An 18557-nucleotide genomic window follows, 5' to 3' on the forward strand; every position below is an offset into this window, starting at 1 on the left:
CTCATTCCTCTTTGTTTGCTCCTACTCTTGCTCTTTTGCCAACTTGAACATAAATGATTGTGTTCCTGAGGAGCTGATGTCATTCCATCCTTTCTTCTTAAGTCATCTCATTTATTTCTACTAACAACTTAGTTTTCTGGCCATTACTACTTGGTTTAGTTTGGATTTCCTAAGAATCTGATCCTGAAACAGGGATTGAAATGTAATTAGTATATTCTGGAAGTGATGTCTGAATACACAATTAAGAGAATAAGGAAGCAATTCAAGGTGGATCAGGGAAAAATAAAGTGAATATTAACCAAGCAAGAGTCTAAGAGGGGGGAAGAGCTTATTCTTGTTAAGGAGCTCTAGGAAATGTCCTAGCGTTATGCCCTAGATTATGCCCCATTTCTGAATTGTTGGTTGAGAGTCACCGTAAGGGGCTCATCACCATTCTCAGCTCATATTTTCTCCCTGATTGCAGAACTGATAGCACCCCCATTGCATTACCCTAAGTCTGATACCAGTCAGCCATTTATGACTTTCAAATTGGCTGCCAATTTCCTCTTCTAGCTCCTCCTACCCACCTCCCCATCTTAGCTCAAGTCCCGTTATTACTGTTATTACCTAAGCAATTGTCATAATCTCCTGCATGAATTTCTGTCTCTATTCTATTCATGCTTACACAATATGTGATCATCTTGCTCTATACTGTCTCAAATCTTCTTTAGCACTTCTCTATTACTTACAACAGAGATTCTAAGTCTCCCATTGGACATAATCATCTGGTCCCTCTTTCGTTCCAGGTTCTGCATGTTTCTTCTCTAAATGCATTCTAAGTGTCTTTCTATATACATATGTTCATAGCTCTCCATATATGAGACAGCAGAGGAGTTGTATATGTGTTTCCTTTTGCCATGTGTGGCTGTCTCCTTCTTTCTTGCCTAGCCAATTATTACTTAGGTCCAACATCACTTTTTTGTCATATTGTTCCAGACCTCTCAAAAGAGAGATCTCTTCAGTGCTTCTTCTACAACACTAATAATTATGCTAATGATTACGTACTTATGATCAACTATTTGATGGGGAATTGGTTAAGATACCATGGGAACTTATGTCAGAACATGCCAGAAGTGATACCAAAAAGCAGTTATCTCATTGTGTACAGGCATAGGTTTGCACAGACATAAAGGTTGTGGACCCGCTTTTTAAGATTATTCTTCATTCAGTTTTCAGTATCTGCCAAGAACTGAAAAGGATTTATAGGAATCCATATGGAAGACAATGGCTAAAAGAACCTTTGTGGTATAGTTGGGGGGGATCTACGATGCCTTGAGTTCAAATCCCAATATAGAAAATAATAACAGAACCCAAACACCAATGGTGACTTCAGAATTTCTATTGAGGAAGACCTTGGAGGATCCTATTGCTTTGAAAGCAGCATTAGAGGACTTGGCCTGAGCTTGTATTGGTCTAACCAACCTACTGTTGTCACTTAGTTCTGCTGCTAATTTCTGATACACACTGGAAACATGGACACATATACCAGGCCACTGAGATAAATCTTAGTACTACAACCAAATAGAAAAGGTAAGTTACAAACAAGATGATGGTTCCTGCCACCCAGGTAGAGTTGGGCTGCTTCTGAATAATAAAGCAAGCAGGCCTTGATAAAAGTTAATTCTCTCACATTGACAGGAAGCTTCCCTAAACAACTCCATGAAACATGAATCATTTCTGAAAACTGTAAACGTTACAAAATAGCCTGAATTCTGAACTTGTAGAGCTAACCTCAGGTTTGTTTCTGTTTTTATTATATTCACACTGAAACAGGCAAAGAGGCTATAAGAACACCAAGTATGTTTTATTTTCTCCATATTATATTATGCTTATCCTCTCTTTCTCTCCTTTCTTCCCATTCCTCTTCCCCCCAACCTGTGAATCCAAGCATAACCATTCTCTGTCGGGGTAGCAACAGTCATATTTATGTCAATGAGATGGCCAAGATACTATTGTAAGCCTAATGTCTGTCAATTAATTATGCATCCTTTTTTTTAAGTCAAGCTATTCACACATCAAATAGCACAGCAGAGAAATAAAACCTTCCCCAACCCAGAGGAGAAGGGGCTGTGCTATTAGACATAGATTTTGCAGATCTGTTGACTCCTCAGTTCATAACATTCTATTCCCTGACTCCTAAGCAGTTCCTTCTCTTCTGCCCGATCTCGAAGTCTCAGTGATGGGAAGTGGGCAGGGGAGGTGATGAAGTCATAGTGCCGGTCCAGATAGCGCAGGTAAATGAGCATATGCAGGGCGTGGGCCAGCACCAGCAGCAGGATCAATGACATGGCCAAGCCAATCAGAACAGCCGGTGAGAAGGAAGAGGCGCAGTCTTGGGCCTTGGAGAACTGCCCTCCCTTAATGGGAAAGCCTTGGATCTGTCAGGAGAAAGAAAAGAGCTGATGCATCTAAGATCAACTCCCATTTGGGCTGGTGGTTGTGGGCCATTCATTAGCCAAATGTAATATATTATCACCACATTTGCTGAATAATTTAAGCACATGAACTGACAAATATGATTACGCTTCGTGGAGACAGTGAAACTTGACTTTAAATCTGAGCTGACCTAGAAATTTTGGAAGGGATGGCTGTCATAATTAAGGGGCTCATGAAATTCAAGATTCTGAAATAAACCTCTTTTAATCTGATTCTTAGGAATATTCTAGGTCATGTAAAACCACAACCACTGTAGTGTCTCTCAAGTTCAAAGCATGCTCTAAGTTTTGTAAGTGTGGGTGTAAATTTTAAGGAGATTTTAATTCTCAGTTCCTCAGCCTTTTAGTCTCTGACAGGAAGAGTCTTTTAAGGAAGGGTGTCATGATTCCTGACAAGGTAAACAAGGCAGAAAAGGTACTGACTGCCTTAATTCATTTAATATTCACAAGAGCCTATGAGCAAATTACTGAGCCATATAAAAATGAAATAACTGGACTAGAGTCATGTGGCAGTAAGTATTGTAACCCTGGGGTATCCAGCTTCATAACCCCACAGCTTCTGGTGTGCCATCTCTTCTCCTCCTGTCACTACCTCCCACTGCTTTATCAGGCATACAGGAACCCTCCTTATCTGAAAGGGGTATTTCTCAAGACTTCCTGTGAATGCTTGAAACTATAGAATTCAATTGGGCTTCCAAATCCATGGATGTGTCTATGGGTTAAAGAATATATCTTCAAAAATTATCTCTCTTTTCTTGATTTTGCTATTTTCTAAAGACAGTAATCAAATACAGTAACTGGCTATTCACATGTCCTCTACATTGTATCTAGAGATTGAATCTAGGGATGACTGAAAGTAAATGGGAGAAAGCTGCATCCAAATACTGTGCCATTTTATAGAAGGATCTGGAACATCACAGATTTTGGTATCAGCCAATCTCCCAGGATATCATTTACTATTTTCATATGGTGGTTGTCTGTGGCTAGTTGGAAACCACAGAAAATGAAACATTGGACAAGGGGATTGTTCTGCCATATCCACTTGGTTCTATTTTTAGAATGGCCATACACTAGCCCCTCCCTGCCTTCTGTCCACAGAGCAGAAAGAAAAACTTCCTCACCGGTGGCTTAATTACTTATAAGTAGGACAAGTTCAAGAGGCCCTAAGTACTACTGTTAACATGAAAAGCAAGACCTCATTCCAAAACCTACTTAGGTGTGTTGTAGTTGTTGTTTCTTTAAGGAAAAATTTGAAAACAGAATTCTCCTTGAGTGCTTTCCTGAGAATTCATTTTTATGACTTAAATGGGTAATATTTTCTCATGCTGGAACTATTGTAGCTATTTATCAAGACCTTAAAGGCCTTGTTCCCCCATTGTCTGGACACCACATTGAACACAAAGCAGTGTCGAAAGGTAATTCTTAGTCCAGCGTCCACCTCTGCCTCTGCTCTAATACAGAGTAGTCTCCTCAGACCAATGCCTGAAGGATTAAGTTCCTGGGTGAGAAAAAGTTGGCCCATATGACTTGGCAACTCTGACCAAAGAGAATATTCTCAGCCTGACAGCCACTGAATTCTTAACAGGTCTTGGTTGACAAGAGCCAGGTACAAACATTCACTGAGCCCACATGTGAGTGCTGTCTGGCCCACAGTTCTGAACATCCTGAATTTTTCCCACGAATAGCCAGATGTGCAACTTGTAATAGGAAATCAGTAGATATGGAAACCCTGGCCCTGCATTTCTTCTAAGTATAAATCAGTTGGAGTTGGAACTGTGAAGGATTGTCACCCTAGCTACACAAACCTCACCTGCCCCTCACACATTTTCCTGAGGTAACATGACAGGATGCTGGGCGCGCATGCCAAGTCACTCCGTACAGCTCTAGATAGGCATGAGGCTTCTGGTGGGATTCCATCAAGCACTACCAACGAATCAAAAATATTCTGGAAAAAATATCTTAGACATGCATAGATTTTTTTTGTTACTTACTGAAACTATACAGTAGGTACTGAGGGATAATTATCCATTATTCTTAAAATAAGCCACTCAAACGTATAGGTGTGAAAAGCAGCCTGTTGTCTTAACTACCACACGTCTCCTGCTCTGAGCTTGCACTCTGCCATCTTTACTTCACTGGTGTTTTTACAAAGCTCACCTATGACACCGTGCTGTGCTCACTGGAAGGCATGTTGAGGCCACTACACAACTCTGAAAAACTATGTTCTCCTCACATGCAAGTTTTCAGTTGTCTTAGGGACTTTCTGAAGATGTAACTGTGAATTTCTTTCTTATGCCGACTGCTCCAGAGGCTTCTAAGACAAATTATTTTACTACATCCAGCCAATGCAAAGAGACCATCCAGTGTTTTCATCAGCCCGAGCTCTCTGGTGACTTCTAATTGATCTTCTGATCTTTTCTTTAAACTTGACCTTCATGCCATTGACCATTTCTCTTGTTTTGATTTTTTAACTGTAATAATATATGTAAACTAAAATTTATTCTCTTAGCCATTTCTCCTGTTTTGCTTTAAATATATATGTATATATATATATATATATTAAAATGTATTCTCTTAGCCATTCACAGAAGGGACTCACAGTGGTATTGTTAATCCTTTACTGGCATAGTCCTAGGCTGTTCATACACATCCAAGTACACATTATTGTTTACATTCGTGAGGTAGATCAGAAACTAAGAGGGTTTGGTAACTTGTGAAACTAATCGAGGAGTAATTCGAAATCAGATCTGACTGACTCCAAAATGCCAGCTCTTTCCCTTGCCTGCCAACTCTTCTCCCCTGAGGGTAGAAGCCACATGCCTCTATATATAAATGTTCATCTATACCAATGGAAAGATTGTGAAATGCCCTTAAAAGGCCTTTTTTTAGGGAAGCAGTGCCTGCTATTTCAATGAGGTGGAAAAACAAGCAAAGCTTTCTCCACCTTCAACAAGATAGAGGAAAGGATGGTCTGGCTGATGGGGAAAAAAAAAACCAACAAACAAACCTGTCACACATTCATGCCTTTCCTCAAACACTTTCAAGATCTTTGGGATATTTTTGACTGTCCCTGGCTGATGACTCCCATTCCCATGTGAACTGCCAACCCTGTCACTCACACTGCAGTCCCCCTTATCTCCCCTGATAGCATCAGAGCTCCACTCCCTGGAGGGAAGTAAAATAATTGTCCCTGGAAGAGGCCCTGGGGACTGGAAGCTTCAACAACTGAGCTTCAACCACAGCTGCATTGGTTAGGGTTTAGATCATCTTCATGACTGGATAAAGCTGAAAAGAACAGCAACCTTGTGGTAGGAGGCGGGGTCACAGAGAGCGGAAACATTCTATCACTTTCCACTTGGTTCCCTAGAAGACTGTTCTAAAACATCCTTTGAAAGGCATGAACTCTTCGGCTGTTTGGTTGCTGGTGATCTCAAGCATTGAGTGTCTTTGGCACCAAACTCCTGGGCGTACCGAGTACAGGTTTTGGTGTATTACCTGGAAATCAATAAAGGTGACCTCCCAGGGGCTTGGCATAGCATCCGAGTCGCTGGGCAACAGGAGGGCTTGGCGCTGCTCCAGGCTGCTAACACGCTGGCAGTGGTAGGAGTAACTTGACAGAGCGTATATTCCAGTTGCATTATACGTTGCTTGGACTGAATGGTTGAAAATAATCTCAACTCGGTTCAGCCTAAACCAGCTCTGGCTGGACAACTTATTGTAACTGGTAAGGATGAATCTGAAAACGATTATGCATCAATTTTACCCTGCGCACACAATGACAGTGGATATCGTTTTATGAACGGTACAATGGCGCCCTCTATTGTCAGGTAGTGCAACCTGCCTACAGAGAAGCTTCATTTTGAAGCCTCATTTTCATACCTATTTCAGGTATGAAAAAGAAGAATCGATACTTCACTGTGTGCAAGATAAATTTAAATGGACATCAACATAGGATTAAATCGTGGTTTAAAGTAATAATTGCTTTTTTATTAGTTTTATCAGTCACCTTTCTGGGTTATTAATTGTGTTTCATTTTGTCTTAACTACAGCTCTATGAAATAAAGAGTATAATGTCCTTACTTCACAGATGAGAAGTCTAAGCACTGGAGCAAGGTTCAAAGTAGAGTGTTCAAGCTGGGAATCAAACTCAATCTGAGTCGATAGTCCTTACTCTTCACCATTATGGAATAGAATAGAATAGTCTCTAGCCATGAAAAAATATATATACTGTACATATGTCATGATCATTTTCTTTTATCTAATAAGAAGATGACAGTACATCCAGGAGGAAAGAAAAGTATTAGTCAATATTACAAGGGGTGCTTGAATTATTGATTAGTTTCATTTTATTTCTTTTCTTTAGTTCCATATTTTCAGATTTTTTTTCTTATCTTACTTTGGGCTTCTTCCAAAACAAAGCCTGAGACAAGGATATAAACATAAGAAATACTAGAGGAATTTTGTCATTCAAATATGTAGAATGGAGAACAAAATGAATACTGAAAGAAAGGCAGCCCATGTATCATATCATTTGAAATGGGGAAGGGAAGTGGGTAGACAAGAGGATGGGGTGGAGGGAGGGAAATGGGGACAAAAGCATGAGAAGGGGTATCAATGTGTGAGAAGTAATGCACCCTCTACCTGATGAATATAACTGTGACCCCTCTATATATTACGCCTACACTGAAATAAAATAAAAACTGTGTGTGAGGGCCAGGAGTTTGGCCTAGTGGTTAAAGTGCTTGCCTAGCGTGCATGAAGGCCCGGGTTCGATTCCTCGGTACCATATTCATAGAAAAAAGCCGGAAGTGGTGCTGAGGCTCAAGTGGTAGAGCTCTAGCCTTGAGAAAGTCCAAGGACAGTGCTCAGGCCCTGAGCTCAAGCTCAGGACTGGCAAAAAAAAAAACCAAAACAAAACAAAACAAAAACTGTGTGTGGACAGAAGAGCTACCTCCCCAGATGTGACATTTAGTGGTTTTGAACAAGAAGGCTCAAGTAGCTACAGATGGGGATTGCTAGTCTGTGCCATGATTATTATTGCTGTTGTTGTTTTATTGTCATTAGTGTCATGAATACAATTATACAGTTACTCTCCAGTTGGAAAAAAAGGGCTATTGTAGACCAAAAAATTATTTCTCATTTCCATATCTGATATATTTGTGTCTGATCATCTAGTACGATGCTATTTTTGTACAAACTCTCTCTGAAAGGCTGAGAATGTGGCTTGTAGTACAGTACTTACCAAACACAGGCAAGGACTGGAATTCATCTCCAACACACACACACACACACACACACACACACACACACACACACACACACACACACACACATTTCTCTGGAAGCTGATGGCCCATATTTTCAAGGATTCTAAGAAAGAATGCTTCCTACAATTAATTACAGGGAACTAAATCACTCAACGCATTGTGAATATCTGAGAAGACGTGGTGTGTGCAAACAGGAATGTTTGCACAAAGCCGAAGTGTATGAGGCCGTGTGCCTCACTGCCTCCTAATGACTCTCCAAGTCATAGAGACGAGGAAAGCTCTCATCTCTACTGAGAGCACAGCCTAAAGAAAGAGAACACCTCAATGTTTACAAGAAGACAGATAGTTCCTAATTACTTGTGAGGGGGAAAAAGAAGCAACAGAGTAAGCAAATGCTTCCTTCCACCTGAAAATCAGGAAAATGTAGGCCTGTATTCCTGCTGGGAAATTCAGGTACTAAAGACTTGTTCACTGTAATTAAAGAAGTGTGATTCATTACAATGAATAACATTATAAAGAATAACTTCAAACCAGAGACTCATCCTTTGATTCTTAATTTATCTTATATTTTTTTTCTAAGAGAAAGGATATCATATATGCTCAGAGTCCTTCACTAAAGAGAGGAGAGGCAGATGAGTTTTAGGAATGAAATAAATCATTCCCATATGACCCACTGCACAGTCACGGAGTCTTCTGTATAGATATGGCATTGGATATAGTAAAGGGATTGTGGTGCCAATTCCACATGTAAAGTGAATAGATTAAATAGAGCTAATCTGAAGAGGTTCCAGAGGTTTCCAAGAGGTTTCCAGCCTACCTTATAGCAAGACTTTTGGGATTGCCAGCCTCATCCAACTTCAGAGACAACCTAAAAAACAAGAAAGAATACAATCCATGAACATAGGAAGACTTTCCCCTTACCCTACATGCCCACAACTAATCTGAAGCGACCAAAGAGCTCAGTGTAATGCCTGAAATGCAAAAGTCACAGAGGAAACAGAATATTTATATAATCTTAAAGCAGGCAACAATTTCTTGAAAAACTTCAAAAGTATGTACAAAACCAAATTGATAAATTGGACTTTATTAGAATTGGAAACATTTGTTCTTTGGCTGGCACCGTTAAGAAAATAAAACAGGCAACACAGAGATCAGGAGAAGACATTCAAAACCTATACACAAACCTGGTGCTGTCGGCTCATGCCTAGAATCTTAGCTACTCAAGAGGCTGAGACCTGAGGATCGTGGTTCAAAGCCAGTCTGGGCATGAAAATCCATGAGATTCTTATCTCCAACTAACCATCAAGAAACCAAAAGTGGAGCTGTGCTCACAGTGGTAGAGTGCTAGCCTTGCGTGAAAAAGCACAGGGAGAGTGCCCAAGCCCTCAGTTCAAGCCCCCAAACTGACCAAAACAAATGAACAAAAACAAACGGTACACACAAAGGAGTTAATCCATAATATAGTTAATGACTCAACAAAAAGAAACCTTAACTTAGAATTAGAACATTTGAACAGAAGTGTTCTTCAAGAAAGATATACAACCAGCTTATAAGTACATGGAAATATACTTAGCATCACTAGATATCAAAAAAATATAAAATTGCTGGGTGCTGGTGGCTCACACCTGTAAGCCTGCCTCTTCATGAGGTTGAAACCTTAGGATTGCACTTTGAAGCTAGCCCAGGCAAAAAAGACCATGAGATTCTTAGCTCCAAAAACATTACTCAGTAAAAGCCAGACGTGACCCTGTGGTTCAAGTAGTAGAGCACTATCCTTGAGCACAAAGAGGCTCAGAGACAGCACCTAGTCCTGAGTTCAAGACTAATGGGGCATACATATACATGTGCATACATATACTTACATATATATGTATATATATACATATATGTATAATAAAACCTAGTAAGATATTTTACTACAGCAGATTATTAAAAAAAACTTTTAAAAAGTACCTATGCAAGCTTTCCATATTTATTATTTATTCACCTTTTCCTGAATAGCATACAAAAATTTCTAGATCAGAGTCATTATTATTTACTGACAGCACTGAGTTCCCTCATAATGCACCCCCTCTCTGCCAGAAACACAGTAATAGCCAGGTATCACCCTCCATATCCTGAGATCTGAATGCCAAAATGATGAACCAGGGAGTTATGAAGCAGAGAGACATTGATTCTCTCCTTGTCTCCTGAGCCAGAAAGAAGATCATCTGCTCTTTCTGTCAATAAAGTCTTTCCTTGAGCCGAGATGGGAAATCCTGGGTACCTCCCCTAGAATGTGAGTGGAAGTGTCAACTTAGCTTTTGGGTGGGAGCAAACAGCTCACTAAAAATAATCCAAATGGTTCCAGGCCTAAGTACTCCCCCTACATAACTAAATGTCTCAATAGGAAAGCAGGATATGTCTCTGGGTTCCTACTCCCTGGAATATCTCCCTGTCGTCTTGAATTTTGTTATTCTCTGGCAGGGGAACAACATTGCTCTGAAGAAGTAAATCTCTTGCTGACTCCAACACTTATCTTTCAAGAAAAATCTGTTCAGAAATCACTAACAATGCAGAATCATAAAAAATATTTCCCCTACACACAAACATATAGGTGAAAATATTAAACAACTGGGTAAGGCTGAATGCCAGTGATTCAGGCCTTCAATCTTAGCTACTCAGGAGGCTGAGACCCAAAAATTATGGTTCAAAGCCAACCTCGGCAGGAAGCTCAGTGAGATTCGTTTCTTCAATTAACCACTAAGAAGTTGGAAGTGAAATTGTGGCTCAAATGGTAAAGCACTAGGTTTGAGCTCATAATACTATCTAGGAGTGACACACGTGGTATTTTACAAAATAACCATGAAACTATGATCAGTAGGAAAACATTGTAATTCCTAATACCATCAACCTAGGCAGGCACCTTAAATTACTATATGCAAATACTTTGAAAGCTTATTTACTCAGCAAATGCATCTTCAGGAGACCTTTCCTAACTGTAGTTTGATTATCTCCTACAACTGACTAAAAAGAAGGACTCAAAGTTCTTCTTGGATAATATTTTATAGATTTAACTATTCATCATTGTAACAGAAATTTCTCTAGTTCTTCCAAGGAACCAGAAGAGCTTGTTCCTTCATAAGCTAGCCCTCCAGCTAATGAACTCAACCTCACAGCAGAGCCCCCTGTCCTGTCTCCCCAGGTCCCAGCTCGTGACCTTCAAGAAGCTTTTCTCCAGCTGTCCTGTTGTCAGCAGCAGCTCATTAGCAGGCTCTGCCTTACAGGAAAGAACAGAAGGCCTGATTTCAACAAAACGAATCATATTAAGTAAAGTAAGCCAGAACCAAAGAAACATAGGCTCCATGGTTTCCCCCACTTGTAATAGTCTATGTTTAGGATTTTCCTGGCAGAGGATCACAATTGCTCAATAGCTATGTACATATGACCAGATAAGATGAGGCTAAGTGAAATGAACTCCAGGATAGAGAAACAACAGGTTTTTCTTCGTGGTGGCTGTTTTTAATGTACTATGTGAAATTATTTCTTTTTTCTTTCATTTTTCCCCCTTGGTTTATTACCTGTTTTCTCTGTACCTGATTTTGGTACTTGGTGTGTTGTATATATTTTTATTTGAATTAGGGAAGGGAAAGGGGAACAACAAAATGGTGAGACAAAGGACACAAGACAATATGTTGGGAATAAACTCTAAAACAAGAAGGGGAGGGAAAGTGGGAGAAAAACATGGAAAAAGTAACAATGTCCAACAAGAAATGTACTTATTACCTTATGTATGTAACTGTAACCCTTCTGTACATCACCCTGACAATAAAATTAAATTTTAAAAAGCAAACAAACAAAATTAAATGTAACGTGCATTCAATGAAGATCTTATGAATTCCAGACACTATACCACCAATTGGGAACACAAAGAAGATGTACAACCTAGAAGAACTTTAAAAAAAAATCTTTAAAAAATTTCCTTCAAATACCCTGTGCTTTCACATTTAAAACAGATTCTGCAATTTTCAGACTATAATTGTCTCACTTCAAAATATACCACAGATGTTAGGATTATAATCTATTTGCAGGGCTTTCACTACTTTAAAAAAAGACTTCTATAGCAAATCTGTCTGCCAAATTTGCCTCTCCCTGAACATTGTTTCCAAGAGCTAAAATATGGTCTTCTTTTTTTTTAATTTGTATTTTTGACCTTACATGGTGTGTCTCTGCTTGTATTAATTTTTTCAGCAACTTCCAATCTGGTTCTTTTAAACTTAAGATATCTTCACCAGCAGAGTAAATGCATCTTATGAATGTATGTAAGTAACTCGCACAAAGCCTCAGAGGCTGGTCCCCCTCACCTCCCAGAAGCCTGGGACTCTTTGTGTGAACTGGCCATAGAGTATTGTCACCTAAGCAGTTATCCTGCACCTCTGAGTAGAATGCTCAGGCAGTGCCCAACGCAAAATATCAAGTCCTTTCCAGTTCTTAATTTATGTTCTGTGCTAAGCAAGGCTTAGGAAGTTTCTCCATCAGAAAATTTCATTTCATTCCACTATAGTTGTTGTTTGTAGCTAGGAAGAAAATGGTTCTACATTGCATAGCACTTGACAACATCTCAAAGTGCTTCTGCACACCTTTCCTTGCTTTGTCATCATCATCCTGCAAAACAGGGCTAGAAGGAAGAGGCTGCAATGCTGTTTTAAAAGGTAATTTATAGCTGGCACTGGTAGCTAACACCTGCAATCCTAGCTACTCCACAGGCTGAGATCTGAGGATCACGGCTCAAAGCCAGTCCATGAGATTCTTATCTCCAGTTAATCACAAAAAGCCAGATGTATACTGTGGCTCAAAGTGGTAGACCTCCAGCCTTGAGTAAAGGAGTTCAGGGACAGTACCCAGGCCTCAAGTTCAAGCCCCTCAACTGATTTCCTTGTCTGCAGCAGGGGTGTTGACCTATGCAACAGAGTTTTTTTTAAGGGGGACAGATATGGAGCCTGTGAGGCTCACACACTGTATGGCCCATGGATACATGCATCTCCTCTTAGCTATAGTAAATAGACATCCTCATCTCTATATGACAATTCTCCTACAGATCCTGTTTGCAAAAGCATGAAGTTCACTTGCAGAACTGGGCCTAGAAGCCAAGTTTTCATTCCCTCCATCCGTAGGTTCCCAGGAATCACTAACTTCCATGCCCACTGATGCATCCTGGTGCCCTAACTTTCCCCACAAATACCCTAGAGTCAGAAGAAATGGAATCAAGATGAGCCTGTCAGCCATCAGTAAGATGATCTCCAGACAACCATCCTCTACCAACCCACAACAAATAAAGAGCCTCCTAGGAATTAATTATAACCTGAGAAGAAACCCGTGTTTTCCACAGCGCTGGAATCTCTTTGGTAGTTTCTGATAAGTGTGTGAGGACCTGATAAAAAAAATCTGGAAGGATTCTGGATGTTAGCATTTATAATTCCATAAATCCTTATTCAGAGATAGTTATCCTGAATACAACATACTAAGACTCTCTATGCCTTTTAAGTATAGATTAAGATAATCTAATGTTGCCCAGTATCAAGAACTTTTAAATAAGAGAATTCAGGGATAAAAGCAGGTTTCCAAACAAAGTATATAAAGTATAAAAAGAATGCAAGCATAACACACAAAATGCATGGTTTCTAGAAAGCATTCTATCCATTCCAGACCGAAACAAACGCAGAGACTTTTCTAAAACTATCCATTGTATTAACACGTATTGAAAAGGTGGCTCATACAATATAGCTCTTTTTTATGAACCAAAACAAATGATAGGAAAAAAGAAATTTTACTAGGATAAGTGGAAAACAGAGAAAGACATTCGAAATGTATTTGTTCCTCAAAAGGGATATTTGTTTAATCTGCTTTTCTCAAGCCCAAACTAATTATCAAACTGAAATTCCCTAAAATAGTCCCTGAATTTCGATCATTCAAAGGTACCCTGATTTATTTGCAAACAAGCAATGTTGTACAATTTCACAAACACCTGGTATAGCCAACTGTTTGTTCTAGTTTAAGTAAAGTTTCCCCATTTCACACAGTTACAACATATATGACCCTGGTGAGATATACTGCTCCCTTCATACTGAGACAAAAGTAGTTCAGTACTAAAATTTGGTAAATCCTTTTATGTCTATTTTCCCCTCTGAATGGGTTTGAGGATATTCATTTACAAAACCCTTTTCCTTAGGCTATTAGACAATTAGCTAAAGAGTTCAGAAAAAAATTATCAGGAAGTGAAGAAAATAATTGTTAAAATTAATTTCATTTAAACACCTAATATCAGATTAATATTAGCTATTAATTGTTCCTTCATTTAGACAACAAACACTTCTTCCTAAAGGATGAGGGTCAGCGTCATACAGCAGAGTAGTCCACTTTTCTGAATTATCAGTTAATTGACTGTCATGACCCTAAACTCTTGCTCAGGCTGAAGGTCACTTACGTGGCACTTTCACCAGTGCAGTTGGAATTGCCAGTGTCCACTGTCATCTTTTGACTAAATGTTTCATCGGCAAGGTCCAGCCAGGTCTCATTCTTAAATTTAATTATGATTCTTTTGGCCCAGAAGAGAATGCAGGGAATTCCATCAATGGAGACGTTAATTGGATGATGATGGCTGAAAGCATTCCAGTGTTCTTTTTCTAGGTGTCGCTCTTTGCTCAGATTGTAGTGGGGAGCCTAGTTAACCAAATAAAAGAAATTTTAAAAGATTACTTTTTTTTGTACAGAGTATAAAGGGCTTCCTAATTCTAAGGGTCTAATATGAATCCTGTAATGCTAAATAGACAGTATTATGTATTTATTAAAAACTTATAAAGGGCTGGGAGGTTGGCCTAGTGGTAGAGTGCTTGCCTCAAATGCACGAAGACCTGGGTTCAATTCCTCAGTACCACATACATAGAAAAAGCTGAAAGCGGTATTGTGTTTCAAGTGGTAGAGCTCTAGCCTTGAGAAAGCCCAAGGACAGTGCTCAGGTGCTTCGTTCAAACCCCCGGACTGGCAAAAAAACAAACAAACACAAAAACATGAAATGGGACCGGGAATGTGGCCTAGTGGTAGAGTGCTTGCCTAGCATGCACAGAGCCCTGGGGGTTTGATTCCTTGGTACTACATACACAGAAAAAGCCAGAAGCAGTGCTGTGGCTCCAGTGGCAGAGAGCTAGCTTTGAGCAAAGCTCAAGGACAGAGCTCAGGCTCTAAATTCAAGCCCCAGAACTGGCAAAAAAAGAAAAGAAAGAAAGAAAGAAAGAAAGAAAGAAAGAAAGAAAGAAAGAAAGAAAGAAAGAAAGAAAGAAAATGTACAGCACAAGAAGTGAACCAATTTCTCCTGTGTAAAATACAGATACAAGAAAAACCATTTAAGGGGAGCAGCAACAGTGAAAGATACGCTTTTAGTATAGTGATTCTATCTGAAAAACAATATAACTGGATATTACAATCAAACTATAAAGAGGCAAGTAAAATTAAGCACTTTAGTTTTCTACACTAAAAGACTATCATAATATATTTCTCTACCCAAAGGTCAAGCAAGAATATTAATTGTTAATAGATTATTCATATTTTCATAATAGTTCTGACATATTGATAAGTGCATTTGTTTTTTTCTTTATTGGGATTGCATAATTACATGGATAATCATTTTTATATTCACGCTGATGAGGATCATCATTCTGATTTACAAGGCTTATGAATAATATAAAATACAAAGAACTCAAGTTTTACATAAGAAAATAGCTTAACTCTGCAAAAATTATTTTTCCTAATTGGGTGATTGTACCTTTCCTTCTGTTGCTCAGCATTAGCTGTCTCCTCCCCCCTCCCTCCCATTTAAGTGTTTGCATTTTTAAGGAAAGATAATAAACTAATTTTATGATATATCATACCTGTGTGATTGGTATTATTGTAGAATTCTGGACTGGCTTCATATCTCCATTTTTCTGTTGATCTGTCAAGTAATTAATGATGTGAGTACCAAGTCTAAATGTCTACCAATCTACTACTGAAATTGAATAACAGTAATGGTTAAGCATTGTGACACATATCAACACTGAACTTATTTGAGGTCATAGTTTAGAAAACACATTTTTTTACATGAGGGATACTTATGTGCAAATATCACTGGTTAGGAAAGCCTTTCACCAAATAAATCTTTATTCCCTATCCCCAAGGAACTATAGTGCAATCACAGGTCTTACCACTCACAATCACTTCTTTATTTGAAGATATTTGAGAACTGAAATAGAGAAAATACGTTAATACTAGGCAATTACCTACAATTCAGATTTTATATCCATTTAAAAATACATTATCCAAGCACCAGTAGTTCACACCTGTAACCAGCTGCAATCTGAGGATCATGGTTCAAAGCCAGCCCAGGAAGGAAATTCTATGAGAATCTTATCTACAATTAACCACCAAAAAGCTAGAAGTGCAGTTGTGACTGAAGCAACAGCTTTAAACAAAAAGCTAAGGGACCACACCCAGATCCTAAATCCAAGCCCCAGTGGGGGTATCCAAAAAAAACAAAACAGGAAAAATGTGTGTGTGTGTGTGTGTGTGTGTGTGTGTGTGTGTGTGTGTGTGTGTGTGTGTGTGATCTTATTGCATGTCAGAGAGGAGGAGTAGAACCTTAGCCTCTCAAAACTACTCATGGTCCTTCATGGTCCTACCTAGAAAAAAAAATCCAGATTCCTGTCATTATCCAGTAGACTCTGTAAGTCCTTAGCTTGTTTCTCTTTTATTTTCTCTCTTCTCCAGATATACTACTGACATTCATTTTCTGTCTGCATCATGATCCCTTCCGCCTAAAAAGAATGTCAAAGGTAGGTGCTGGTGGCTCACACCTATAAACCTAGATACTCAGAAGGCTTAGATCTGAGGATCTCAGTTCAAGGCCAGCCTGGGTAGGAAATCCATCAGATTCTTATCTCTAGTTGACCACCAGAAAAATGAAAGGGGTACTGTGGCTCAAAGTGGTAGCATGCTAGACTTGAGCAAAAGAGCTCGGGGACAAGCTCTGTGACTGACCAAAACAAACAACAACAAAAACAAAAAGCCGGAATGTCAGCACATGTGATTCCTTCCACCTGGAATGTACTTCATTCTCCAAACTCCAATCACAGCTCAAGTATTGATTCCTTAGAAACATGGTCCCTAAGTTTCCACTGGAACAGAGATACTAGTTTCTGTGTGCATTGCCTCCCATAGTTTTCATTCACACCATTGTCCATTATTCTATCATGGACTTGGTGAGTACCTCAACACTGGATTTGGTGTATAAGGGCAGGGACTGTGCCTATTTTGTTCATCACTATAACACTAGAATGCCTAACTACCAAGAAATACAAAGTCTCTGCAAATGTTGTTGCATGCAGGAACAAATAAATAAATCCCCATCTTAATGTGGGAAATGGAAAAACACAAAAGATTTCCCTTAGATTCACAAATAGGCTCAACCTGTGGAGTGAATGTGAAAAAGAAAAAATGGTGCTCCACCCCCTTTAAGCTTTCATTGCACTTAAAATGCAACCATCCTTCCAACAGGCCTAAGAATCCTGAACAGTTCAATGCAATAAAAAGATATTTTTAATTTCAGATCTATGATGTGAATGATCAACCACAAAATAGCAATCATTATTTTCTTCATAATGAATGTATATGCCATTCTACTCTGCTGGTTTTGATTCATGTGATATCTAAGATCTATAGATTACCTAAACTCACTATCCTTGTCTTCAAAATAGAATTGAGGTTTTTATAATTCTTTGTGTACATGGTACTAGTGTAATACCCAAATCCATCATTTTTGCACAAATTGGAGAGGAGACATAATTAAGCTTTAACATTAAAGAATATTTGTACATTGTGATTCAAAATTAAACCTGATGGGAAGTAGCAACTGATTTGGAAGAAAGAGAAAACAAAATGAAATGCCTGTACTTACAGCTTTTGCAGCTACTGCCAAGAATACTTTAGGTTTTGTCACAACATTCTGCTTGCTGCTTTGTTTTGTGTTCACACTACATTCCCTGATGCATTTGTTGAGATGGTGCAGTATATCATAAATAATTGGGAGACACGACATAAATTATCTGTGGAATATGCTTTTATAGAGAAAGAGCTATATGCTATCTTGTATGGTATGGAAAGAAACTAAAGGAACAGTAGAAATAGAAAGTTTGCTTGTAAATATTATGTGTCACACACAATTACTTTCTACTAGTTAAAATTATTTTAATATTTTTTCTTTGAAGAAAAGGTTACATCTTTTTGAAGCTTTTAATTCCTTAACACTGTTCTCACATATTACTTGCTGGAAATTTTGTGAAATTAACATTTACTTGTAGGTATGAAGAATACTGAACATTGATTTGGAGAGTCATATACTCTGAAACATCATGCACTATTTATTTGATATCTTGAAAAAAATTATCCCTGACTCTCATAATAATGTTCATATTTCAATCTCTCAATTATCATTCTAGTTTAATAACCTTAGTAGCTAATAACCTTAGTAGCTAAGCTGGATAAGGCAGCTTAGATCTATAAACAAAAACAAATATAGACAAACCATAACGAAACTACAGAAACACCCAATTTCATACTTGCACTGAAGTTCACAAAGGTGTGGCATTAAAAGATGTGTGGTTACTCACCTTACATTCTTTCTGGAAAATATCTGTTCCAAAGTTACTGAAAATCCCATACATAAAAAAAGAAGTGCAAAACCAAATAAGATTTTTCTTCCCATTAAGAAATGAATGTTTCTCCAAACCAAGCACATCTGTTAATTCAT

The 18557-nt window shown here is 38.6% G+C and overlaps 1 protein-coding gene across 1 annotated transcript; it reads right to left on the minus strand.

Moving 5' to 3' along the window:
• Positions 1 to 1862: 1862 nt before the first annotated feature.
• On the minus strand, positions 1863 to 18535 carry LOC150064275 (V-type proton ATPase subunit S1-like protein). Its single transcript, XM_090331119.1, has 7 exons — positions 18418 to 18535; positions 15958 to 15995; positions 15646 to 15707; positions 14205 to 14440; positions 8559 to 8609; positions 5970 to 6210; positions 1863 to 2417 (listed from the first exon to the last, which is right to left on the minus strand). The coding sequence occupies exons 1-7, from the start codon at positions 18510 to 18512 to the stop codon at positions 2115 to 2117; spliced, it is 1026 nt and encodes a 341-aa protein (XP_090187245.1). The 5' UTR covers positions 18513 to 18535; the 3' UTR covers positions 1863 to 2114.
• Positions 18536 to 18557: the final 22 nt, after the last annotated feature.

Source organism: Megascapheus bottae, chromosome 4 (genome assembly GCF_031878675.1).
Source record: "Megascapheus bottae isolate mThoBot1 chromosome 4, mThoBot2.hap1, whole genome shotgun sequence".
Taxonomy (NCBI): Eukaryota; Metazoa; Chordata; class Mammalia; order Rodentia; family Geomyidae; genus Megascapheus; species Megascapheus bottae.

What these genes read in the sequence shown, in the direction of transcription:
- LOC150064275 (XM_090331119.1), bottom strand. Translation starts at nt 18,512, where the DNA reads ATGGGAAGAAAAATCTTATTTGGTTTTGCACTTCTTTTTTTATGTATG. An exon ending in TTTTCCAGAAAGAATGTAAG is followed by an intron (nt 15,996 to 18,417) that starts GTGAGTAACCAC and finishes TCTCTATTTCAG; the next exon opens with TTCTCAAATATCTTCAAATA. An exon ending in TAAAGAAGTGATTGTGAGTG is followed by an intron (nt 15,708 to 15,957) that starts GTAAGACCTGTG and finishes ATTACTTGACAG; the next exon opens with ATCAACAGAAAAATGGAGAT.